The sequence below is a fragment of the Octodon degus genome, unplaced genomic scaffold (assembly GCF_000260255.1).
Source record: "Octodon degus isolate 3935 unplaced genomic scaffold, OctDeg1.0 scaffold00021, whole genome shotgun sequence".
Classification (NCBI taxonomy): Eukaryota; Metazoa; Chordata; class Mammalia; order Rodentia; family Octodontidae; genus Octodon; species Octodon degus.
In genome coordinates, this window is record NW_004524597.1 from 12,510,282 (window position 1) to 12,529,129 (window position 18,848).

General features: G+C 44.6%; 1 protein-coding gene and 1 non-coding gene across 2 annotated transcripts in view; both read right to left on the reverse strand.

The window, feature by feature from the left end:
- The window catches only part of Mroh9 (maestro heat like repeat family member 9), a 112,173-nt gene that overhangs the window by 20,288 nt on the left and 73,037 nt on the right, over nucleotides 1–18,848 (reverse strand). The window contains exons 10-16 of the mRNA XM_023711420.1: nucleotides 16,698–16,847; nucleotides 11,541–11,695; nucleotides 8,536–8,701; nucleotides 7,063–7,205; nucleotides 5,808–5,945; nucleotides 2,815–2,935; nucleotides 1,346–1,483 (exon numbers count right to left, since the gene is read on the reverse strand). Of these exons, the coding sequence (XP_023567188.1) occupies nucleotides 1,346–1,483; nucleotides 2,815–2,935; nucleotides 5,808–5,945; nucleotides 7,063–7,205; nucleotides 8,536–8,701; nucleotides 11,541–11,695; nucleotides 16,698–16,847 (1,011 nt within the window). The remainder of the gene's footprint in view (nucleotides 1–1,345; nucleotides 1,484–2,814; nucleotides 2,936–5,807; nucleotides 5,946–7,062; nucleotides 7,206–8,535; nucleotides 8,702–11,540; nucleotides 11,696–16,697; nucleotides 16,848–18,848) is intronic.
- On the reverse strand, nucleotides 15,332–15,434 carry LOC111815810. Its single transcript, XR_002820444.1, has one exon. It is a non-coding gene; the product is annotated as a U6 spliceosomal RNA (small nuclear RNA).

The window sequence follows — 18,848 nt, forward strand, 5'->3', positions numbered from 1 at the left end:
GCTGAGCTGGCCACACACACACATAAATAAATAAACACACACACACGAATAAAATAAAAAATAAATAAATAAAATGTTTAAAAAAATAAATAAATAAAATAAAATAAAATGTGAAGTGTGCCTATATTTAATCGAATTTTGGAAGACAAGAAGTAATCACACGATTCGTACGGAAACAGTGTAAGACATTGATTCTCAATTTGAGCTGGCATTAGTCACCTGAGGACCTTTGAAAACACAGACTATTGGTCTCCAGTCCAAAATCCCTGTCTCTTTAGGCGGTGTTCCAACAGCAGCACTTCTAAGTGAACAGATGCTGTTGATACTTGTAGCCAAAAACCATACTGAGGGTCACTGATACAAAACACAACATAAAGAAGTTGTCATGGCTCTGAGAGGGGTGAGCTTGAGAGGGGTGAGGTGAAAGCAGCAGTCAGTGAGGTTTTCCTTGGGCTGATCTCTGAAGGAAGAGAAAAATGGTGACAGAGGGAAGCGTTGTAAGCGGAGAAGGCTGAGGCAAGGGCTTGGAGATGGGAACCAGTGGGCGCGTGTGTGTGGGTGGTTGGGGGAAACTGACCCATGGCTCATGGTGGGGGCTATAAGAAAAGTGCTTATGTAGGGCCATGGTGATGAATGAATTCTGAGCACAATGGATGATTTTATGGAAAAAATTATAAAGAAGGTGAATAAGCCACTACAGTGACTTATATACTTTCCATTCAAAAATTTTCTTATTGCGGGGCTGGCGAGATGGCTCAGTGGTCTAAAGCACCTACTTGGAACAAGCTTAGCAAACCACAGGGACCGCGGTTCAATCCCCCAGCACCACATGCCAGTCAGCCCCGCCCCCTGGTGGGCTGAGCTGGCCACACATGCGCACACACACACAATAAATAAATAAATGTTTAAAAAAAATTTTCTTATTGCAAAAACATCAGGCTTTGAGATAGTTTTAGCTGAATATAAACTAAAAAAAAAAAAATCAATACTTTATCATAAAGATACCGAGCAATATCAAAACATCGGGTCATGGCTCTCACAGTGCTGCCAGACACAAATCCCATTCACCGGCTGGCCAAATAGCTCAGTGGATTAAAGCACCTGCTTAGGCAGATGCAGTGACTGGAGTTCTATCCCCCACGTGCTGCACTGACCTTGCACCCCTGGGCACTCTGAGATGGCGATTGAGACTGGGCGTGGTGGCACACACCTATAATCCCAGCTCTTGGGAGGCTGAACACAGGCAGATTACGAGTCCTATCTATGTAGTGAGACCCTGCAGACCCTGTAGACCCTTACTAGAAAGTACAAAAAACAACAACACAAACAAATCCCACCCACATACCTTGTTGACAACTGGGGCCATGTGGGAGATTTTCTGAAGGCTTAATTTGCTAATTTCAGGATTGGAATCACTGATCCACTTTCTGAAGAAAACCAAAAATAATTCTGGGAGTGGGTCTGTGCAGAATTTATCTAGAATCTGAAACAAAGCAAAACAAAAAACAGTTAATGAGTGGAAAGGTCAAAAGGCAGGATTTCTGTCTATCATAAAAGTTGAGATTGGACCTTGAGTCATACGAACCTCCCAAGTACTTACATGTTTTCCTCATATAATCCTGTGCTCATAGAAGGGGGAAGTGGTAATCAGATAAGTAAAAGATGTTTTGCTTTATTCTCATTTTGATAATTTCTTTCTATTGTTGGAAACTAAATGGACTCACTCTCTTAAATTACTCTCTTTGCCAGGGATGGTGGTCCATGCCTGCAGTTCTAGCACTCTGGAGGCTGAGGCAGGAAGATCACCAGGAGTTCAGGGCCAGCCTGGGCTATACAGTAAGTTCAACGTCATTTGGGGGTACGTTGCAGACCCTGTTTCTCAATAAGTAAATAACACTCCTCTTCAGATTATAGTCAGATAGCTGAGCTTCTGGATGAGGTATTTTGTGAAAAGTTAACTCTCCTTTGGCCCAGGCACTGTGCTAGTGAGTGGGCACATACTGGTAAAGAGAACAGTCTCAATTGGTGACCTTGCGGGGCTTACAGAGCAGCGGGACTGAGCCACACAGCGAGACTACTCTGTGATGCTGGAAAGAAAACAGAGTTGTTCATTGTGTCGAGAACTGGGAAGAAAAGCTACAAGTTGCCACAAAAACATCTGCAGGAGTACTGAATTTAGACTGTATGGAACAAGAAGTGCTTTTTAGATTTGGACCTGAAAGCAGCGTTGACATTAGAGGAAGTGTTTGGAGAGAGCACTCCCAAAGAGGTATGGAGGTGCGAGGTTCTGCTGGCTGACAGGGCGGGATGTGTCTGCGCAGCCGAAACGTGGGAGTGAGGAGGGAAGAGAGGCCCAGAGCGGGTGGGCCCTGTTTCAAAAACAAAATGGAAGGATAAAAGAAAGGAAGAGGAAGAGGAAGAAAGAAAGACAGGTCAACTTAGCAGGACTCTGTCTCAAAACAAGAAAGGCCTTGGGATGCAGCTCAGCGCAAAACCTCTGGGTTCAATCCCAGAGAGATACAGAGACAGGGAGGGCCAAGGAGGGGCAGACAAAGGAACAACAGAAAGAAGGAAGGAAGGAGGGAAGGAAGGAAGAAAGAAACAAAGAAAGGCACATGCCTGGGAAACTAAAGGGGCAACTCTTCCATAACCCAGATGTAACTCATCCCTCTTCCCCACCTCCAGGTGGTTTTTTTTTTTGTTGTTCTCTTTTAAGTCTTGGTCAAAACAAATATCCAAGAGGCTATAGTGTTAAGCTTAGGTAAGAAAAGAAAATGAGAATTGTGTTATTCAGAGTTTCCTGTTAGAACTCACTCTGATGAAGAATGTTACTATGATGAAATGCTCTTCTGACCTCCTCGGGCCTTGCACCAAGATCTTGTGGAGATAATATAGGGTTTCTGGAAACTGTGGGAAGTCGTAGTCACAGAGCGTTCTGTAAAGAAGAATGAGGCACTGAATTAGCAAGGAAGAAAATGTGTTCTGTGTCAGAAAACATGGGTGATGAGAAGATGAACTGGGCTTGAGGGTGTGCCCCTGTAATTCCAACACCCTAGGTGACGGAGGCAAGAGCACTACAAGTTCAAACCTAGTGTGGACAACTTAGTGAGATATTATGTATATGAGGCTGGGGAGATAGCGCAGTGGCAGTCTGAGTGCCTGCCGGGCAAGCTCAGAGACCCGGGTTCGATCCCCAGTAGCACGTGCTATGATCACCCTTGAATGCTGGGCGCACTGTGCTGGCCATCAAAACCAGGTGTGGTGACACATGCTTGTAATCCCAACACTGGGGAGGCTGAGACAGGAGGACCACTCTGAGTCTGAGCTGTGTAGTGAGACCCCGCACCAAATAAATAAAAGATTTTTTGTGTGTGTGCAGGATCTCACTACACAGCCCAGACTCAGCGTGATCCTCCTGATTTCTGCCTCCCTAGTGCTGGGATTACAGGTGCACACCACCACGCCCAGACTCCATCGCTGGCTCAGCATGCCTGGTGGGGGGCAGGGCCGGCATGGCATGAAAAACCAGGGCTCGAACTCCGTTCCTTGTGCTTACCTAAGCAAGCACTTAGTCCACTGAGCTATCCAGCCAGCCCTAAATAAAAGATTTAAAAAATACACATATGGATCAGGATAGGTCTCAGTGTGAAGGCTCTGGGTAAGGTTTAATGCTTAGGACTGGGGAAAAAAGAGGAACATTATCCTCATAGTTTTTACCTCCAAGAGTAAAAAGAAAAGATACTCCTAGTATCCCTAATCGAAGATAAACTAGCCTTACTATGAATTCTGCACAGCCACTGGGGGCTTACATACACCTGGACCTCTCTCCACATTTCTTTCCTTAATGCCACTTCTCTTTCCTGTCCTCCCATCCCTTGCCACACAGCAAAAGGCCCTCCTTGGGTGCAATCTCCCATCAATCCTTGGAGAGACAGTAAGTATTTAAAGGGCAACTTGCAATAGCCATGCAGGTCATCACTGCGGTTTTACTCTCTTCCTTTTGTGAATAGCATAATGAAGAACAGAGTCTGGGACTACCATGTACACCTCACAAAAAAAGGCTGTGAGGTCCAGTTTATCACTCACACACACACACACACACACACACACACACACACACACTTGAAATTTCCACTTCAAGACGTCAGGTTGATGTTTGAGAGCGTTAATGTGCCTACCAGCCCCTGGGGACTTGCTAACGCCAGATGCTGAATCAATCCCCAGGTGGGGCTTTGCTACTCTATAAGTCAAACTTTGGTTAAGAAGATCAAAAGGTCCTGAGTACAGAGTGGACACTGGGCTAGTGACCACTTGTAGGGTGCAGATGCACCATACTTCTACACAGTAAGTTGTATTCTGGAAACACAAGTGCAAATGAGATAACTTTCTGATTTGTTTTTTGAGACAGGGTCTTGCTCTGCTATTCAGACCAGCTTCTCCTTCTCCTTCTCCTTCTCCTTCTCCTTCTCCTTCTCCTTCTCCTTCTCTTTCTCCTTCTCCGCCTCCTCCTCCTCTTCCTCCTTCTTCTTCTTTGTATCTTAGGACAGGGTGTACAGGATCTCACCATGTAGATCGGACTTGTAGTGATTCTCCTGTTTTGAGCCTCCCAAACCCTGGGATTACAGGCACGTGTCACCATGTCCAGTCTCAATCCACTGTCTCAGCACCCCCTGGGGGGCGGGGCTGGCACAGCATGCTGGGGATTGAACCCCGGCTGCTGTGCTCTGCTAAGCAGGCACTTTAGTCTGCTGAGCTATCTGGCTGGCTCTAGTTTTTTGTTTTTTGTATCAGGAATCAAACTCATGACCTCCAGCTTGCTAGGCAGGTGCTCTGCGGCCGACCTATATCCTGGGCCTTCCAGATGGACCTTGAGTTCACTGTGATCCTCCTCCTTCAGCCTCCTGAGTGCTGAGATTATAGGTGTGCACCAACACACTCAGCAAAGTGCCATTTTTAAAAACACCAAGAACCCATGGACCACATAAAGTACACTTTCTGGGTCAGTTACAATGTCACATTCGTATGTTATGTCGACAAGTCCCCATATCTTATTTCTTAATCAGAAAATTTTGTCTCTATAATCAGAAGCTTGCTATTCACTAAATGACAAGTGAGGAAACCCCTGTTTCCAGTAAAAACAAAACAAAAACCATAAAAATCCTTTTAAACCCCAAGTCCCCAAAATTGGTTGGGTTAAAGAACAAAGGGCCTTCCCGGGGCCCCTTAAAAAAAATATTTATTTATTTATTTGGTAGAGGGTCTTACTATACAGCTCAGACTCATAGTGATCTTCCTGTCTCAGCTTCCCCAGTGCTGTAATCCCACGATTACAGGCGTGTGCCACCATGTCCAGTTTTGGTGGCCGGCTTGGCGCAGGGCTGGCATGACATGTGGTAGCAGGGATCGAACCTGGGTCCTTGAGCTTGCCAGGCAGGCACTTAGACTGTCAAGCTATCTCCCCAGCCCCTACGGGGCCTTTTAAATCAAGACTATGGAATTATTTGATGTCTGCAGAGCAGGAACGAGCTAAATTCCAGAAGGGAAGAACTCTGGATTCCCCTTGAGCTGTGTATCAGAAAGACAACTGTGTTCTGTAGCATGAGAGTAACTGGGTCATCAGACAATGAGGAAGAGAAGGGGAAATATTCCCAAATAAAACTTCTTGCTATCATCAAAGGTGCAGAAATCAAACGGCCATTGAAAGAATTAAGACAGATTTAAAAATGGAAATAGATCCTGTGTTCCCACGTGTGTGACTTGAGGGCAGATGGAAAGACCAAGCGTTGCACCCAGAGCTCTATTCTTACCTGGCAATGAGGTTGACGCCATCGTGGTAATAGTATCCTTGGTAAATATGACTCCAGCAAAACCTTTCACTTAGGCTCATATCCACCTGCTGCAGCCCAGAACAGTTTAGCAGAATTCTCAGTGCGTCCCGGGCATAGCTACAAGGACCAAAAACAGGGCAGCATTCTGAGACAATGACCTCCACATGCCTAAGTACACACGCTCTGCCTTTTCAGCCCATCCCAGCAGGGTCCAGGATTTAAGACATGGGATGTTCCAGAAGAAGGGGATGAAAGCCAGCAGCTTTCATCTCCCTTGATTAGTAGTATGTGGGCCATGGCATTAAATCAAAATTCTAGCTCATAAAAGCTAGGATTCATCACAGAGCAGCTTACTCATTTATTAGCTTATTTGCAATAGATTTCAACAAAGTAATGACTTGTAAAAAGTGTCTGTTTTCTTTCAAGATTGCCATTAATGAATATAAAATGCTCTCCTTTACTCAGGGCAATTGAGGGAATATATCTGATTAAAGTAGAGTGAGTGGGAGTGGATTATGTATATTAATGAAACTGGTTCAGAGCTCTGCCCGGCAACTGGCTTACAGTTGCACTGAGAGTCCACTGGAGGGCAGCACAAGCAGCTGAGCTCGCTTTTTTTTTTTTTTTTTTTTTTTTTGGTGGAAACCAGGATTGAACTCAGGCCCTTGCTCTTGCCAAGCAAGCGCATATTCTGCTGAGCTACCTCCCTAGCCCCCCTATTTATTTATTTATTTATTTATTTATTTATTTATTTATTTTGCAGAACCAAGCTGAGCTCTCTTGGGCAAAAAAAGAATCCTGAATTTTCCCTATGAGGACAGGGGATTCATTGGTAATCTCACCCATCCCATTCTCAACCACAGAACAGCTTTTCAGTTCACGATGCACATTTGTGCACCTTGTTTTCTTGTATATGTATGATAACCTTGAGCGGTTACCATCAGAGAATGCGTATGACTTGTGACCTAATGCTCCTCATACAGATCCGACAAGGAGCGCAGCAAGAATGAGCAGTGTTTTGTGGTTGTGGTTCTTTCTATGCTGTGCACACATGCAGGGGGCAGGCTATGTGACGTCCAGGCCTTCAGAAGGTTATTTGACTGAACACATCTGCCCTTCCGAGGAGAGAACACTGTCACATTTGAATGTGCCACACCCAGGGTTGCACAAACCCCACATGCACACAAGGGAGTGGCTCATCTCGGATTGGACCTGAAGTGACCAGCGTTCTCACAGGAGCCTGTTCTTTGGCTGCACTCTCAGCTGACTGATGTAGAGTAGTTGAAACATGAGGGCCATGAAGAGCTCCGCAAAAAACTGGGCCACTGTTTTCTTGTAGGAATTTATAGGCAAAAGCAGACACAGGGCCTGGGATGCCTGCAAAGGAAGGAAAAGGGAATTGAAAAGGGAAACTTGTCCCTGTAACCCCACTCTTACCAAGGAGAGGAAGGGCAGGACTCTGTAATCTTCCTCAGCCTCCCTGAAGGAAGCATGAAGCATGTCTGCGTATCCTCTCGTTCAGGAGCAGCTACTAAGTCAGCTGTGCACTGGAGCTGTGCCACGCATTCGCAGGTCAGGGGTCTGAGAACACAACTAAATGTCCCTGGCTCCCAAGCCAGTGGGAAGCAAGCTGGTCCCCAAGAGGATATCCCCAGTTCCCCTTCATATGTGGCCATGAAGACTGAGCAGGGAAGTGGGACAGGTAAGGGGAGGTGACCAGGCTGTCCTTAGATCACTTGGTGTATTTTTCCTTTTATTTATTTTTTAAAATTTTATTTATTTATTTATTTATTTATTTTTGTGTCCAACTCAGCCCACCCGGGGAGCAGGGCTGGCTGGCTTGTGGTGCTGGGGGATTGAACTGCAGTCCCTGTGCTTTGCTAAGCTTGTTCTAAGTAGGTGCTTTAGACCATTGAGCCATCTCACCAGCCCCTTATTTTGTTTTTCTAAGACAGGGTCTTGCTTCATAGCCCAGGCTGGCCTCCAACTCTCACCAATACTCGTGCATCAGCCTCCTGAGCGCAAGATTAAATGTGTGTGTCACCACATTAGGTCATTTTATTATATCTCTGTAAGACCTGAATTTACCCCAAGGCATGACTATTTGGGTCTCTGGGAGATACATAATGGTGGGCAAAAGTGAAATTAGGCTTTCACACTCCACAGAACTGCCCATCTCTCTCTAATTCTGTAGGCCTCACCATTCACTGACTTCCATTTCTATGGGGCTTTTGGCCTCCTTCCTGTCCCTTTTGGGTATGTGCAAGGATTACGCTCATCTGATGAAGGTGTACGATTAAATGTCCCACCAGCAGGGAGGCTGGACCTGACCAAGTCACCTATACCGTCACTGTCACTTCCTTTCCCCCAACCCTGTTCTAGATTTCTTTGGACATCTGACACATATGTCTTTCCTGTCTCCATGTCTTAGAATGTAAGCCCCATGGTCAGGATGTGGCACACAACAAATGTGTATCAGGCCAGTGGACAGAAGAGGACAAACTATGTTGAAGGATCAAGTCTATGCAGATAGGATTGGCTGCTTCTTCTTCTTCTTTTTTTTTGTGGTGGAACCAGGCATTGAACTCAGGCCCTTGCACTTGCCAGGCAAGCATTTATTCTACTGAGCCATCTCCTGAGTCCCTAGACAGGACTGGTAAAGGGGAGGAGAATGACACTGGGAAGAAACACTCATCGTGGTCATCACCGCCAGAGGCATCATGTTGCTGGTATCCAGAATGAAGCATTTCTCTTCCTGCAGGTTGTCCTCCACTTCACAAGGCTTGTCCTTCAACACCAAGAGGATCACCTTCAGCACTTGAGAGGCAGCTTGTGGCTTGGTGCCCACTGCCTGCCACATCAGCATCACAGCCCTGTGAACACAAAGGGCTATGAACGTGGGCAGATCCTATGCTGGCCATTCACCACTAGACATAGTGACATGGATCACATCTTTATAGAGCAAAGACAATACAGATGACAGTTTCTGGCCCTAGTATGAATTGCTAAAATCATCATGGTGGTCATCTAATATGGCTGAAGCCCTTAAAACAAAACCCACCTTCCCCAAGACCACCTCCCTCCTTCTTCTCCAACTCAGCCCAGGACACAATTTCCTTCCCTTCCCGCCACCTCAGGGAAGACCCCAACCAGCTCCCTCAGATATATCTAAACATCCCTTCCAAACTCCACCTCTGAAAAAAGACCATAAAAGCCTCAGCTGCCCTTTGTTCCAATCCAGAGAATTCCTCATCCTTCTCATCCTTCCCCACATCCTCTCCCCACTTCCTGGGGATTACTAGAAATTTGAACTCTGGACCTTGTGCTTGCCAGGCACAGGCTTAAGCTTGCTGAGCTATCTCCCTGGCCCCTTGGTGATTTTCAAACATCAAAATGAGGGTTCTAAGGGCTCTTATCCTATTTTCTAATCAAAAGAAGAATAATGCATAATTTGCATAAGAATGAGGTGTTAATCTAAAGGATTACAGAATTTGCCCAGAAGAGGAAGTCACTTGTAATCATAGGAATTTTCTAACTAAAAGAAAGAAAAACATCCCCCTAACTGACAAAGATGGCTATCCAGAGGTTAGATGATTAACTGACTCAGCACACAGCCTACTGCCCTGCTCTCCTGCCTAGACAGACCCTTTTGTACAAAATGGACCCATTTTGAAATGATTATCCTTAGAATAAGAGCCTGGCCATTTGGAATAAAACCTAATTCCCTTCCTGTCATGTCTCTCTTCTGTCTGTTTTTCGAGACAGAGTCTTGTATGTAGCTCAGGTTGGCCTTGAACTCACTGTGTAGCCCAGGCTGGCTTGGAGTTTGTGTAGTGATCCTCCTGCTCAGCCGCCCAAGTGCTGGAATTACAGGCGTGCACCACCACCCTTGCTTGACCTCCTTTCTGAATGCTGGCTGTCTTGTAGCAAGCACTACTGCAATAGGAAGTCATATCTTCCCCATGTCCGAGGCAGAAGTAGAGGGATGAGGTTTGCACAGTTCTAATGTACTGAATCATACTGTCCCACAGGCTCGCATTAGCATTGTTTTCTACAATATATCTTGTGATCCTGGATCATGAATTTCAGATTAACAGTCAAGAGGCTGGAGACTTCCAATTATATTTTGGCAATTTTTAAAAAAAATATTTATTTATTTGTGTGTGTGTGTGTGTGGCCAGCTCAGCCCACCAGGGGGCGGGGCTGGCTGGCATGTGGTGCTGGGGGATTGAATCCTGGTCCCTGTGCTTTGCTAAGCTTGTTCTAAGTAGGTGCTTTAGACCACTGAGCCATCTCACCAGCCCTATTTTGGCAACTTTTAATGTCTTATTTTTTATTGGTGGGTAGGGATATTTTATGTACTTCATAAACAAGAAAAATAACTGTGGATTTTTTTTTTCCCTTCAGAAAAAAAAGAGTAAATTTTCCAAATGGCAAGAAACATCTATTATCACTTTGAGTACAGGTTTGTGCCCGAAAGATATGCAACAGAACATAATCGATAGCTAAATAAAGATGACATCAATAATTTCTTGTGGCCCCACTGTGTGCCAGCTATTCGTCATAGTTATGAATAGCATTTATGATCATATTATTATAGGCAGTTAAGTCAGGTAGAAATATTATAGGCAGTCAGACAGGGCTGGGCTCTTGGGCATCTGTGCAGAAGATGAGAACACATGGAAACAGTGGGTGGAGGTGCTCCCCAAGAAGATTAAAGTGACAAGCCAGGGGTGGTGGCACACACTTGTAAGCCCAGTACTCAGTAGACTGAGGCAGGAGGATTGGTGACAGTTTGAGACCAGCCTGGCTACAAAGTGAGCTCAAGGCCAGCCTGAATTGCATAGTAAGACCCTGTCTCAAAAAAAAAAAAAAAAGTCATAATGGCTAGATTTACATACTTCCCTAAGGGATAAATAGGAGTTTGGGATTATTGTTTTCAACCTTTTGAGATTTCCCATTATCCATTAGGGATGGGCCATCTTCTCCCATCCGCTAAGACTAAACCACTAAAATTAAGACAATGGTTGGGGATATAGCTCAGTGGCACAAGTGCCTACCTGGCAAGTGCAAGGTCCTGAGTTCAATTCCCACTATCAAAAAACCCCCAAAACACCAACCATACAATTAAAGATAAGACTAAAGCTAGGTTAACAAGGCTAATGATGTCACCTATATGCCCTTGCTGCAATTGGATTAATATTACCTGAGCGTCTACTTGCAATCTTACTTTTTTTTTTGGCAATCTTATTAGTTGATCATAATTTTGACCCATGTTGTACCCACCCCATGATTTTGCTCTCTGAAACTTCCTTTGAGGAATGGGCTCGTTGAAGACCCATTCAGGACCCCTTCTGTCTCTCAGGGGATATTCCTATTCCTCATTCTTTTTCTTCAATAAATTGGCTCAGTTTCCTACTCCTAGCCTCCATTGCTCCTTAGAGTTCATCCTTCGACCTGGGGGAAGATTGGAGGAGGAAGGACAGAGCAAAGAGGAGGAAGCCACACTCCTACTTTTCTCAGGAACTTGGTGCATTTGTCATCTACCATTTCCCCTCTATCAGTATCTAAGCCTTACAATCACCTATATGGCACAAAAACAGGTCTCAAAAAAGACACACGGCCTGGAAATGACAGCCCAAGACTTGAGCCCATGTCCGTGTGCCTGTGAGCTGGTGAACAAACAGGAGGAGGGGCGAGGAGAGACCATACTTGTCTGCTGGGACTGGGTATTCCAAGAGCTGAAAGACGACGCTTTTGGGCGATGTTTGTGTCAACAAGGTGACAACCTCCAGCAAGACATCCTTTATAAAGTAAGAAGGATTTTCATTCAATTGCTTATAAATAGTGTCCACCATCTGAGACACCTGAAAGAGAAATTTTATAGGTCAGCAAGTCTCCTGTTTCATGGTCACTCTGACAGCAAGATATTGTTTGAGCATGACAGTCCAGTCTCTCCTCACACAGAAGCAATTAATACACAAGCAAGGACAAGCAGGGATTACATTTACACAATGCAAAATATTTATTTAAAGGAAGAATCAAATTGTATTTATGGATATCAGGAAGATACCTATTAAATATTTATTTGGGGAGGCTAGACTTCATTAGACAAGATTAGTAATAGAAAATGTACACCCAGCTCAAATCCTTAAAAAGGAAAGTCAAAACAGTTGAGTAGAATAACAGTGGAAGAACTTACTGCAGAACAACTTTGTGAAAAGTGATGGCCATCTGAATGCATGTGAGCGGGGGACGGGAGAATAAGCGAAAGGTAAAATGTTCAACCTCTGAATTGTAATCTTGCATTCTCTCTACTCATAAGTCCGCCACTAGTTTTGGTTTTTTTTTTTCCTTTTTACTTACTCTTATTTTTTTTTTTAATGTATTTAGTACAGGGTCTATAGGGTTTCACTACACAGCTCAGACTCATAGTGATCCTCCTGTTTTCAGCCTCCCAAGTGCTGGGATTACAGACATGCACCACCTACCCAGTCTCAATTGCTGTCTCAGCACACCATGCCCTAGGGGCAGGGCCAGCAGGGCACCCTGGGGATAGAACCCCAGTTCCCGAGCCTGCCTAAACAGGTGCTTTAAAACGTTGAGTATCTGGCCGACCCTACAATTAATCTTGAACGAGGAGCATTCTACCCAGGCTTGGAGTTGGTCTTACATTAATAAAGCAAAAGAAAAAATAAATGAAGTGTGAGAGATCACAGGATACACCTGGGACACATGTACCTCCAGCTGAGCATGAGGTGACAATAGGCCATGACTCTGCGCCGAGGACCTCTTCACTTCTAGGGCTCCCAGTTGCTTCCTGTCCTTGTTGCCCTCCTACTTTCGGCGCAGGAACTCTTTCCACAAGCTGCCACTGGCTGCTCAACTACACGAAGGGTGATCTGTTTTTAGTTGCCCAAGGAAGACTTAGGGTGCTAGATTTGTTTATTTACTTAGTTTTGTCTTTTTGAGAGGGGCTCTCACTATGCAGCTCAGGCTGGCCTTGAGTTCACTTTGTAGCGCAGGCTGGTCTGGAACTCACAACAATCCTCCTGCCTCAGTAGCTTTATTTAAAGATTGTAAGCCTTTGTATATACATATATTATTTGTAAAAGTAGATGTTCAGGACTATTTTTAACCATACACAATTTTTCCGTATAGCCGACTTTAGACTCTAACTCCCTTTAGGAACCTATCTTCTCCAGTAAGTAGTTCAGCCTTCTGTGAGAGCTGGGGTGATCATTTAAGTTGATGAACCCTATTTGTATTCAGTTTCTGCAGATTTACTATACCAAAGGCTAGTTCTACACATCCAGTTTTCTAGTGGCTTCCTCTACCCAAGCGTGCAGTGGTTTCCTGCAGCCTCTCTGAGTGCTCCTCTGGCTCCTATGGAGAGCTCCGTGTTGTTCCGAAGAAGGCCTCTGCGACTCGGCTCTGAAGACTGTGCCTGCCTGTAGCTGCTCCGGCTGTTCTCCAGGCTCCCCCCACGTTCCTGCCTCCCTGAGCGTGCGAACAGGCATTCCGCTTGCTTTCAGTTACTTTGCACTGCGGGCTCAGGAGAGGGTGTTGGGAGGTCAGCCTCCTGTCCCCACGGGCCGTGCTCCTGGGCTTGTACGATGGATGCACAGGGCTCGTGGACAGACAACCCCGTATTTTGTTTAGAACTCTGTTATTGCCATCTTGACATTTTTAAATAATTTTCCCTTGGGGTTCGTGTTTTATAAACTAAGCCCACGGGACAGTGGAGCACAGAAGACTCTGCAATAGTGGAGACTTTTGGGGCTCTTGTGGGCCTCCAGTGCCTGGAAGTCCATGAGTAGAGCACGGAGCTCTTCCACGAACTGCAGCCGCTTAGCTGAACCAAGGATGGCGCAGAAGGCCGGAGAAAGACAGAACGCTACGGACTGAACGTGCCCTCCAGATCTCAAGCACCGGGAACTTCATCCACAAAACAAGTGTTGCGAGGGGACACCTTGCAGAGGTGACTGGGTGCAGGGTCTGGCCTCATGCATGGCTTAGTGTGGTTATCACAGGAGTAGGTTAGTTGCTGGGGGAGGAGGTTCCTGATGCAAGGAGCATGTGCTCTGCCCTTCCGCCTTCTACACGAGATGCTGCCTCGCGACGCGGACTTCCCAGCTTCCAGCACTGCCAACACATCAATCTCTGTTCATTACAGTTACCGGGTCTCCGATACTCTCTTATGACAACACAAACGGAAACCCTTAAGTACTTTTCAGTCTTTTCTAACATCAGTGAGCTTGAAGATTGCGGTAGTTGATACATTGTGTCAACTTGGCTGAACTGGCCGTCTGGATGTGCGGGCCCAGCTCTGCAGATGCGCAGGGCCCAACCTGGGGCACTATTGGGCCGGCCCTGGGGTGCGACTGGTTCATCCCTAGAGCCATGGGCCACCCCAGGGTGACTCAGCACAAAAAGTGTATATAAGGGAATTGAGGAAGGCTTCCTGGGCCTGGCCCTGCCCGCTTCCTTGGAGGAGTCCCAGACTTCGGAGGGGCTACACGCGGTGGTGGCTGGAGCTGTTGCTCCTCTTCTGCTTTTCATTATTTTCTACTGCCGTGTACCGCTGTCATTTGCGTTGGAGCCATGGAGTACGAAATGAAACCTCCATAAACTGTGAGTTAAATAAACCTTTCCGGGCTGGTGAGATGGCTCAGTGGTCTAAAGCACCTACTTAGAACAAGTTTAGCTAAAGCACAGGGACTGTGGTTCGATCCCCCAGCACCACATGCCAGCCAGCCCCGCCCCCAGGTGGGCTGAGCTGGCCACACCCACCCCCCCACACACAATAAATAAATAAATAAACTTAAAAAAATAAATAAACCTTTCTTCCTTCATTTTGAGTGTAGGGTATTTGTCCCAGCAACGAGAGAAGAGTAACTGAGACAAAGGTAAGCCATTTTAACAGAATATCTGAATGACAAGAAGGGAAATAAAAACAACTGAGTCACTTTACAGAATTTCACTATGTAGTTTAGGCTGGCCTTGAACGCATGATGTAACATAGGCTGGCCTCAAATTTCTGGTGATCCTCCTGTCTCAGCCTCCCTAGTGCTGAGATTAGAGGACTGTGCCACTACTCCTGGCAGACTAAGTTAGTTTTGGGTAGTGTTTCAACTTTTCTGCTTCTGGAAAAAATGAAATCCATATACATGTGTGAAATACAAATTGCCTTAGTTTAGTGATTGTACACATGAGTTAAATGCACTTATTTATTTATACCTGGGATTGAACCCAGGGCCTCTGCATGGAGCTACACCACCAGCTCTTTTTGTTTATCTTTTTATGCTTTTAATGTCAATGTTCTTTAAAATTTTTTTATTAGTACATGTTTGCCATATATGGTATTTATACTTATCTCAGTAGTAAATACAGGTACTTAATATATCTTGATTCTTTGTTTCCCTGTTTCTCCCCTTCCCCCTTTCATCATCATTATTATTGCTATTACTATTACTGTTGCTATTACTGGTTTGTGTTTGTGGAAAAATATGGAATGCTTAACAGTTTGTGTGTCATCCCTGCGCGGGAGCCAGGCTAATCGTCTCTATTGTTCCAGTTTTATATATGTGCTGCTGGAATGAGCGCCCTTCTTACCTTTTCAGTCTGAGAAAGTGTCTCACTCAACCTCTAAGTGGTCCTGGCTGAGCTCAGATTTGCAGCCCTCTCACCTCCACCACGTAAAGCCCCGGGATTACCAGTGTGCAACACCACACCAGCTAAATGCTCTCGCATTTGCACTTGATAACTAGCACTAAACACTATAGTATGGATAGCAAATCATAATACTAATAATAATACTTTAAAATTTTAATTTTTTTTTTACTTACAAAGACATTAAATGGAAAATAAGAACTCCATCATGTCTTGAGACTCTGAGAGAAAGAAAACTTCATAGGTGCAGCCACTTCATGACATTCTGCCTACATTACGAAGGCACAGTCCCATATTTCATTCTGTCCTGAGCCCACAAATGAGTCACCCTGTGTCAGGGTGAAGGTCCTTCAAATTCAAGAGCTACCCAAGAGGTTTAAACAGTGGCTGCTGTGTTACTGTTGTTAACACATTTATTTGAAAACAAACTAAAACAAATATAGTAAAATATTATAATTTAGTATGATTGGCAGGTGAATATTCATGAAAGTACTCTCTAGAATTTCCTACGTGCTTGAAATGTTTCACAAAAAAACCTAATTTTATTAGTGAGATAATGAGTAAGAAATGTATATGAAAAGAAATAGACATATAGCAAAGTCAGACCTACACTGCAGCTAAATTTTCAAAGTGGCCTGTGTGCTGTCAACAGATGAACGGATAAAGAAACGTGGTATACATTTCCTATGGTGTACTACTCAGCCACAGGAAGGGCACATTTGAGTCATTTTAGGACAATGAATACATCCCAAGATCATAATCTTAAGTGAAATAAGCAAGAATGAAAGGTTAGGGGCTGGTGAGATGGCTCAATGGTCTAAAGCACCTACTTAGAACAAGCTTAGCAAAGCACAGGGACCGCAGTTCAATCCCCCAGCACCACATGCCAGCCAGCCCCGCCCCCTGGTGGGCTGAGCTGGCCACACACACACACACACACACACACACACACACTAAATAAATAAAAAGAATGAAAGGTTAAATATCGCATTGTTTCTCCTGTATGAGAAACCCAGAATATAAACGATTTAAGAGCAAAATAAAAAAGAGGGTAGAAGACAGGGAGGTGTGTTTTGTGGAGCTGGGAAGAGGACCTGTGAGGAGAGGGAGGGGAAGATGGGGAGGGGAGGGGAAAGCAAAAATGCTTACAATAGAGATGCACTCTGGAAATGTCAGATACTTTGTCAAGCACCTTACCCTGGTGACCTTCTGGGCATGGTATTTCAGCGTCAGTTTCAGGATGGAGGCTGCTTTGGTTGTAGTTTGTTGGTCAGATGTTGAGAGTTTCGTCAGGAGATACAACACAAAGTCAGTCAGCAAGGAGGGTAATAAATTTTGTCCTATACTCTGAAACCAAGAAGACAAGTGTGACTTGAGGCCTGGGGAGAACACAGAACTTTCATGGGCTAGAGGGTCCCCCTTCCAAGCATTAGTGTAAATATGACTGTGAGCTAAAAACAATTTTTTTCTCACGATATTTAAACAACTAAACCGCTCAAGTATTGTGGTAAACTTTTTCACTTTTGAAAATAAATTTGCTAAATCAGAAATAAGTATGCTGGGTGTGGTGGTGTGCATCTATAATCCCAAAACGCTGGGAGGCTGAGGCAGGAAGATTATAAATTCTAGTTCTTTCTTCTACTTCCTGAGCCACCATTAATCCTGTCTTAGACCTATAGATTAGTGTGTGAAATGTGATGTATGACCTGAATAATGCAGATATTAAAATTAAGACTGGAATAAAAGAACCTGGGCTTGCCCACTTGTTGGCTATTGAGTGGACAATGAATACTTGGTCTGATAAGGCTGATGAAGTCGATGTAACTAATGAATTTATTCAATAAATTCTAACTTTGTGGAAAGATACAAATGTGTCTGGTCTTTGTTGTCAGCATAGCTCGATTAGGACATGGTCTCTGTCTTTCTGATGGCAATTCCCAGGCTCTTGCCCCCTCTTCCTTCCAAGGGGACCCTTGGAAACATCCCTGACAAATCGGACACATTTGACCCTCAAATCCTAAAAGAACAGAGAAAAAAAGAAGCTTATTTTCTTTTTGCAAGGCTGCCTGGCTTCAGTATGAACTAAGTGATCAAAATTCTTGTCAGAAAAATAGAAGTTTGAACTATAATACTGTTCTGCAGTTTTGGGATTTTTTTTTTTCCTTAAAAAAAAAAAACAACAACACAGGGAACTGGTCATAAGTGCTCTACATCCGGGCATCTTTGTTCTTAGGGATAAACCAGACCTTTGTGAAATATGTAGGTTTATCCAATGGCAATGGCTCTTGTGGAAAGGGCTGTACTTGCAAAGTCGGAGGATTCCCAGTTTCTTTTATTCCCTCCTGGTGATGCTATTTGTGACCTGCTCTCTGAGCCTACATCTCCCTTGCTTATGTCTCCCTACTTGCCTTAACGTACCCTGAATTCCAGCTTCCCTTATCTGAGAGCTTCCCAACTCCTACCTTGACTAGGTCTGTAGGTCTGATTTTCCAACATAATGGAAAATCAGTCCCCATGAAGTGCAAGGGCCGAGCTGTAAAATGTTTGGGAATTTATCTAATGTTGGGTAACAGATACATGACACCTAAAAAGGTTTGCTGCAGCAGCCCATTCCAATAAATACAAAACAATTTCGACTATTTCGAGGATTCTTGAGCTATTGGTACATTTTTTAAAAATATTTTATTTATTTATTTGGTATAGGGTCTCGATATGCAGCTTGGACTCATAACAATACTCCTGTCTCAGCCTCCCCAGCACTGGAATCACAGGTGTGTGCCACCATATCCAGCCACTGGCCACCTGGGGTTCTGGACCAGCACAGCATGCAGTACTGCGGACTGAACCAGGGTACTTGTGCTTGCGAGGCAGGTGCTTAGACCGCTGAGCTATCTTCCCAGCCCCTATTGGTATATTTATACATTTGATCTTCCTTAAACTGCTAACCTTGCTTAAACTGTCAGCCTTTTGTATAATTTAATAAAAAGGAGGATGCCATATTGTGTTGGGACTAAAAAGCTGAAAAGTCTTTTGAGTGGTCTGGGGATATAGCTCAGTGGCTAAGGTACCTGCCTGGCAAGTGTAAAGTCCTGAGTTTGATTCCCAGTACCAACAAAACAAAACAAAAATCTTTTGAGCAAGTTGAGATTCTTGTAGAATAAACTACACAGTTATGTGGTTCTTGAACTTTAAAGCTCATTTGTTCCAGAGGCTACCAGGAGCTCCTAGAGCTACAGATGGGAGTTATGACTGTGATAACATGAACAGACATTTCCAGTGGGATTTGGTTCCCATTATGAGAAAGAGCAAAAGCCTGATATATACACCCCTGGAGCTAAAGTTGATATA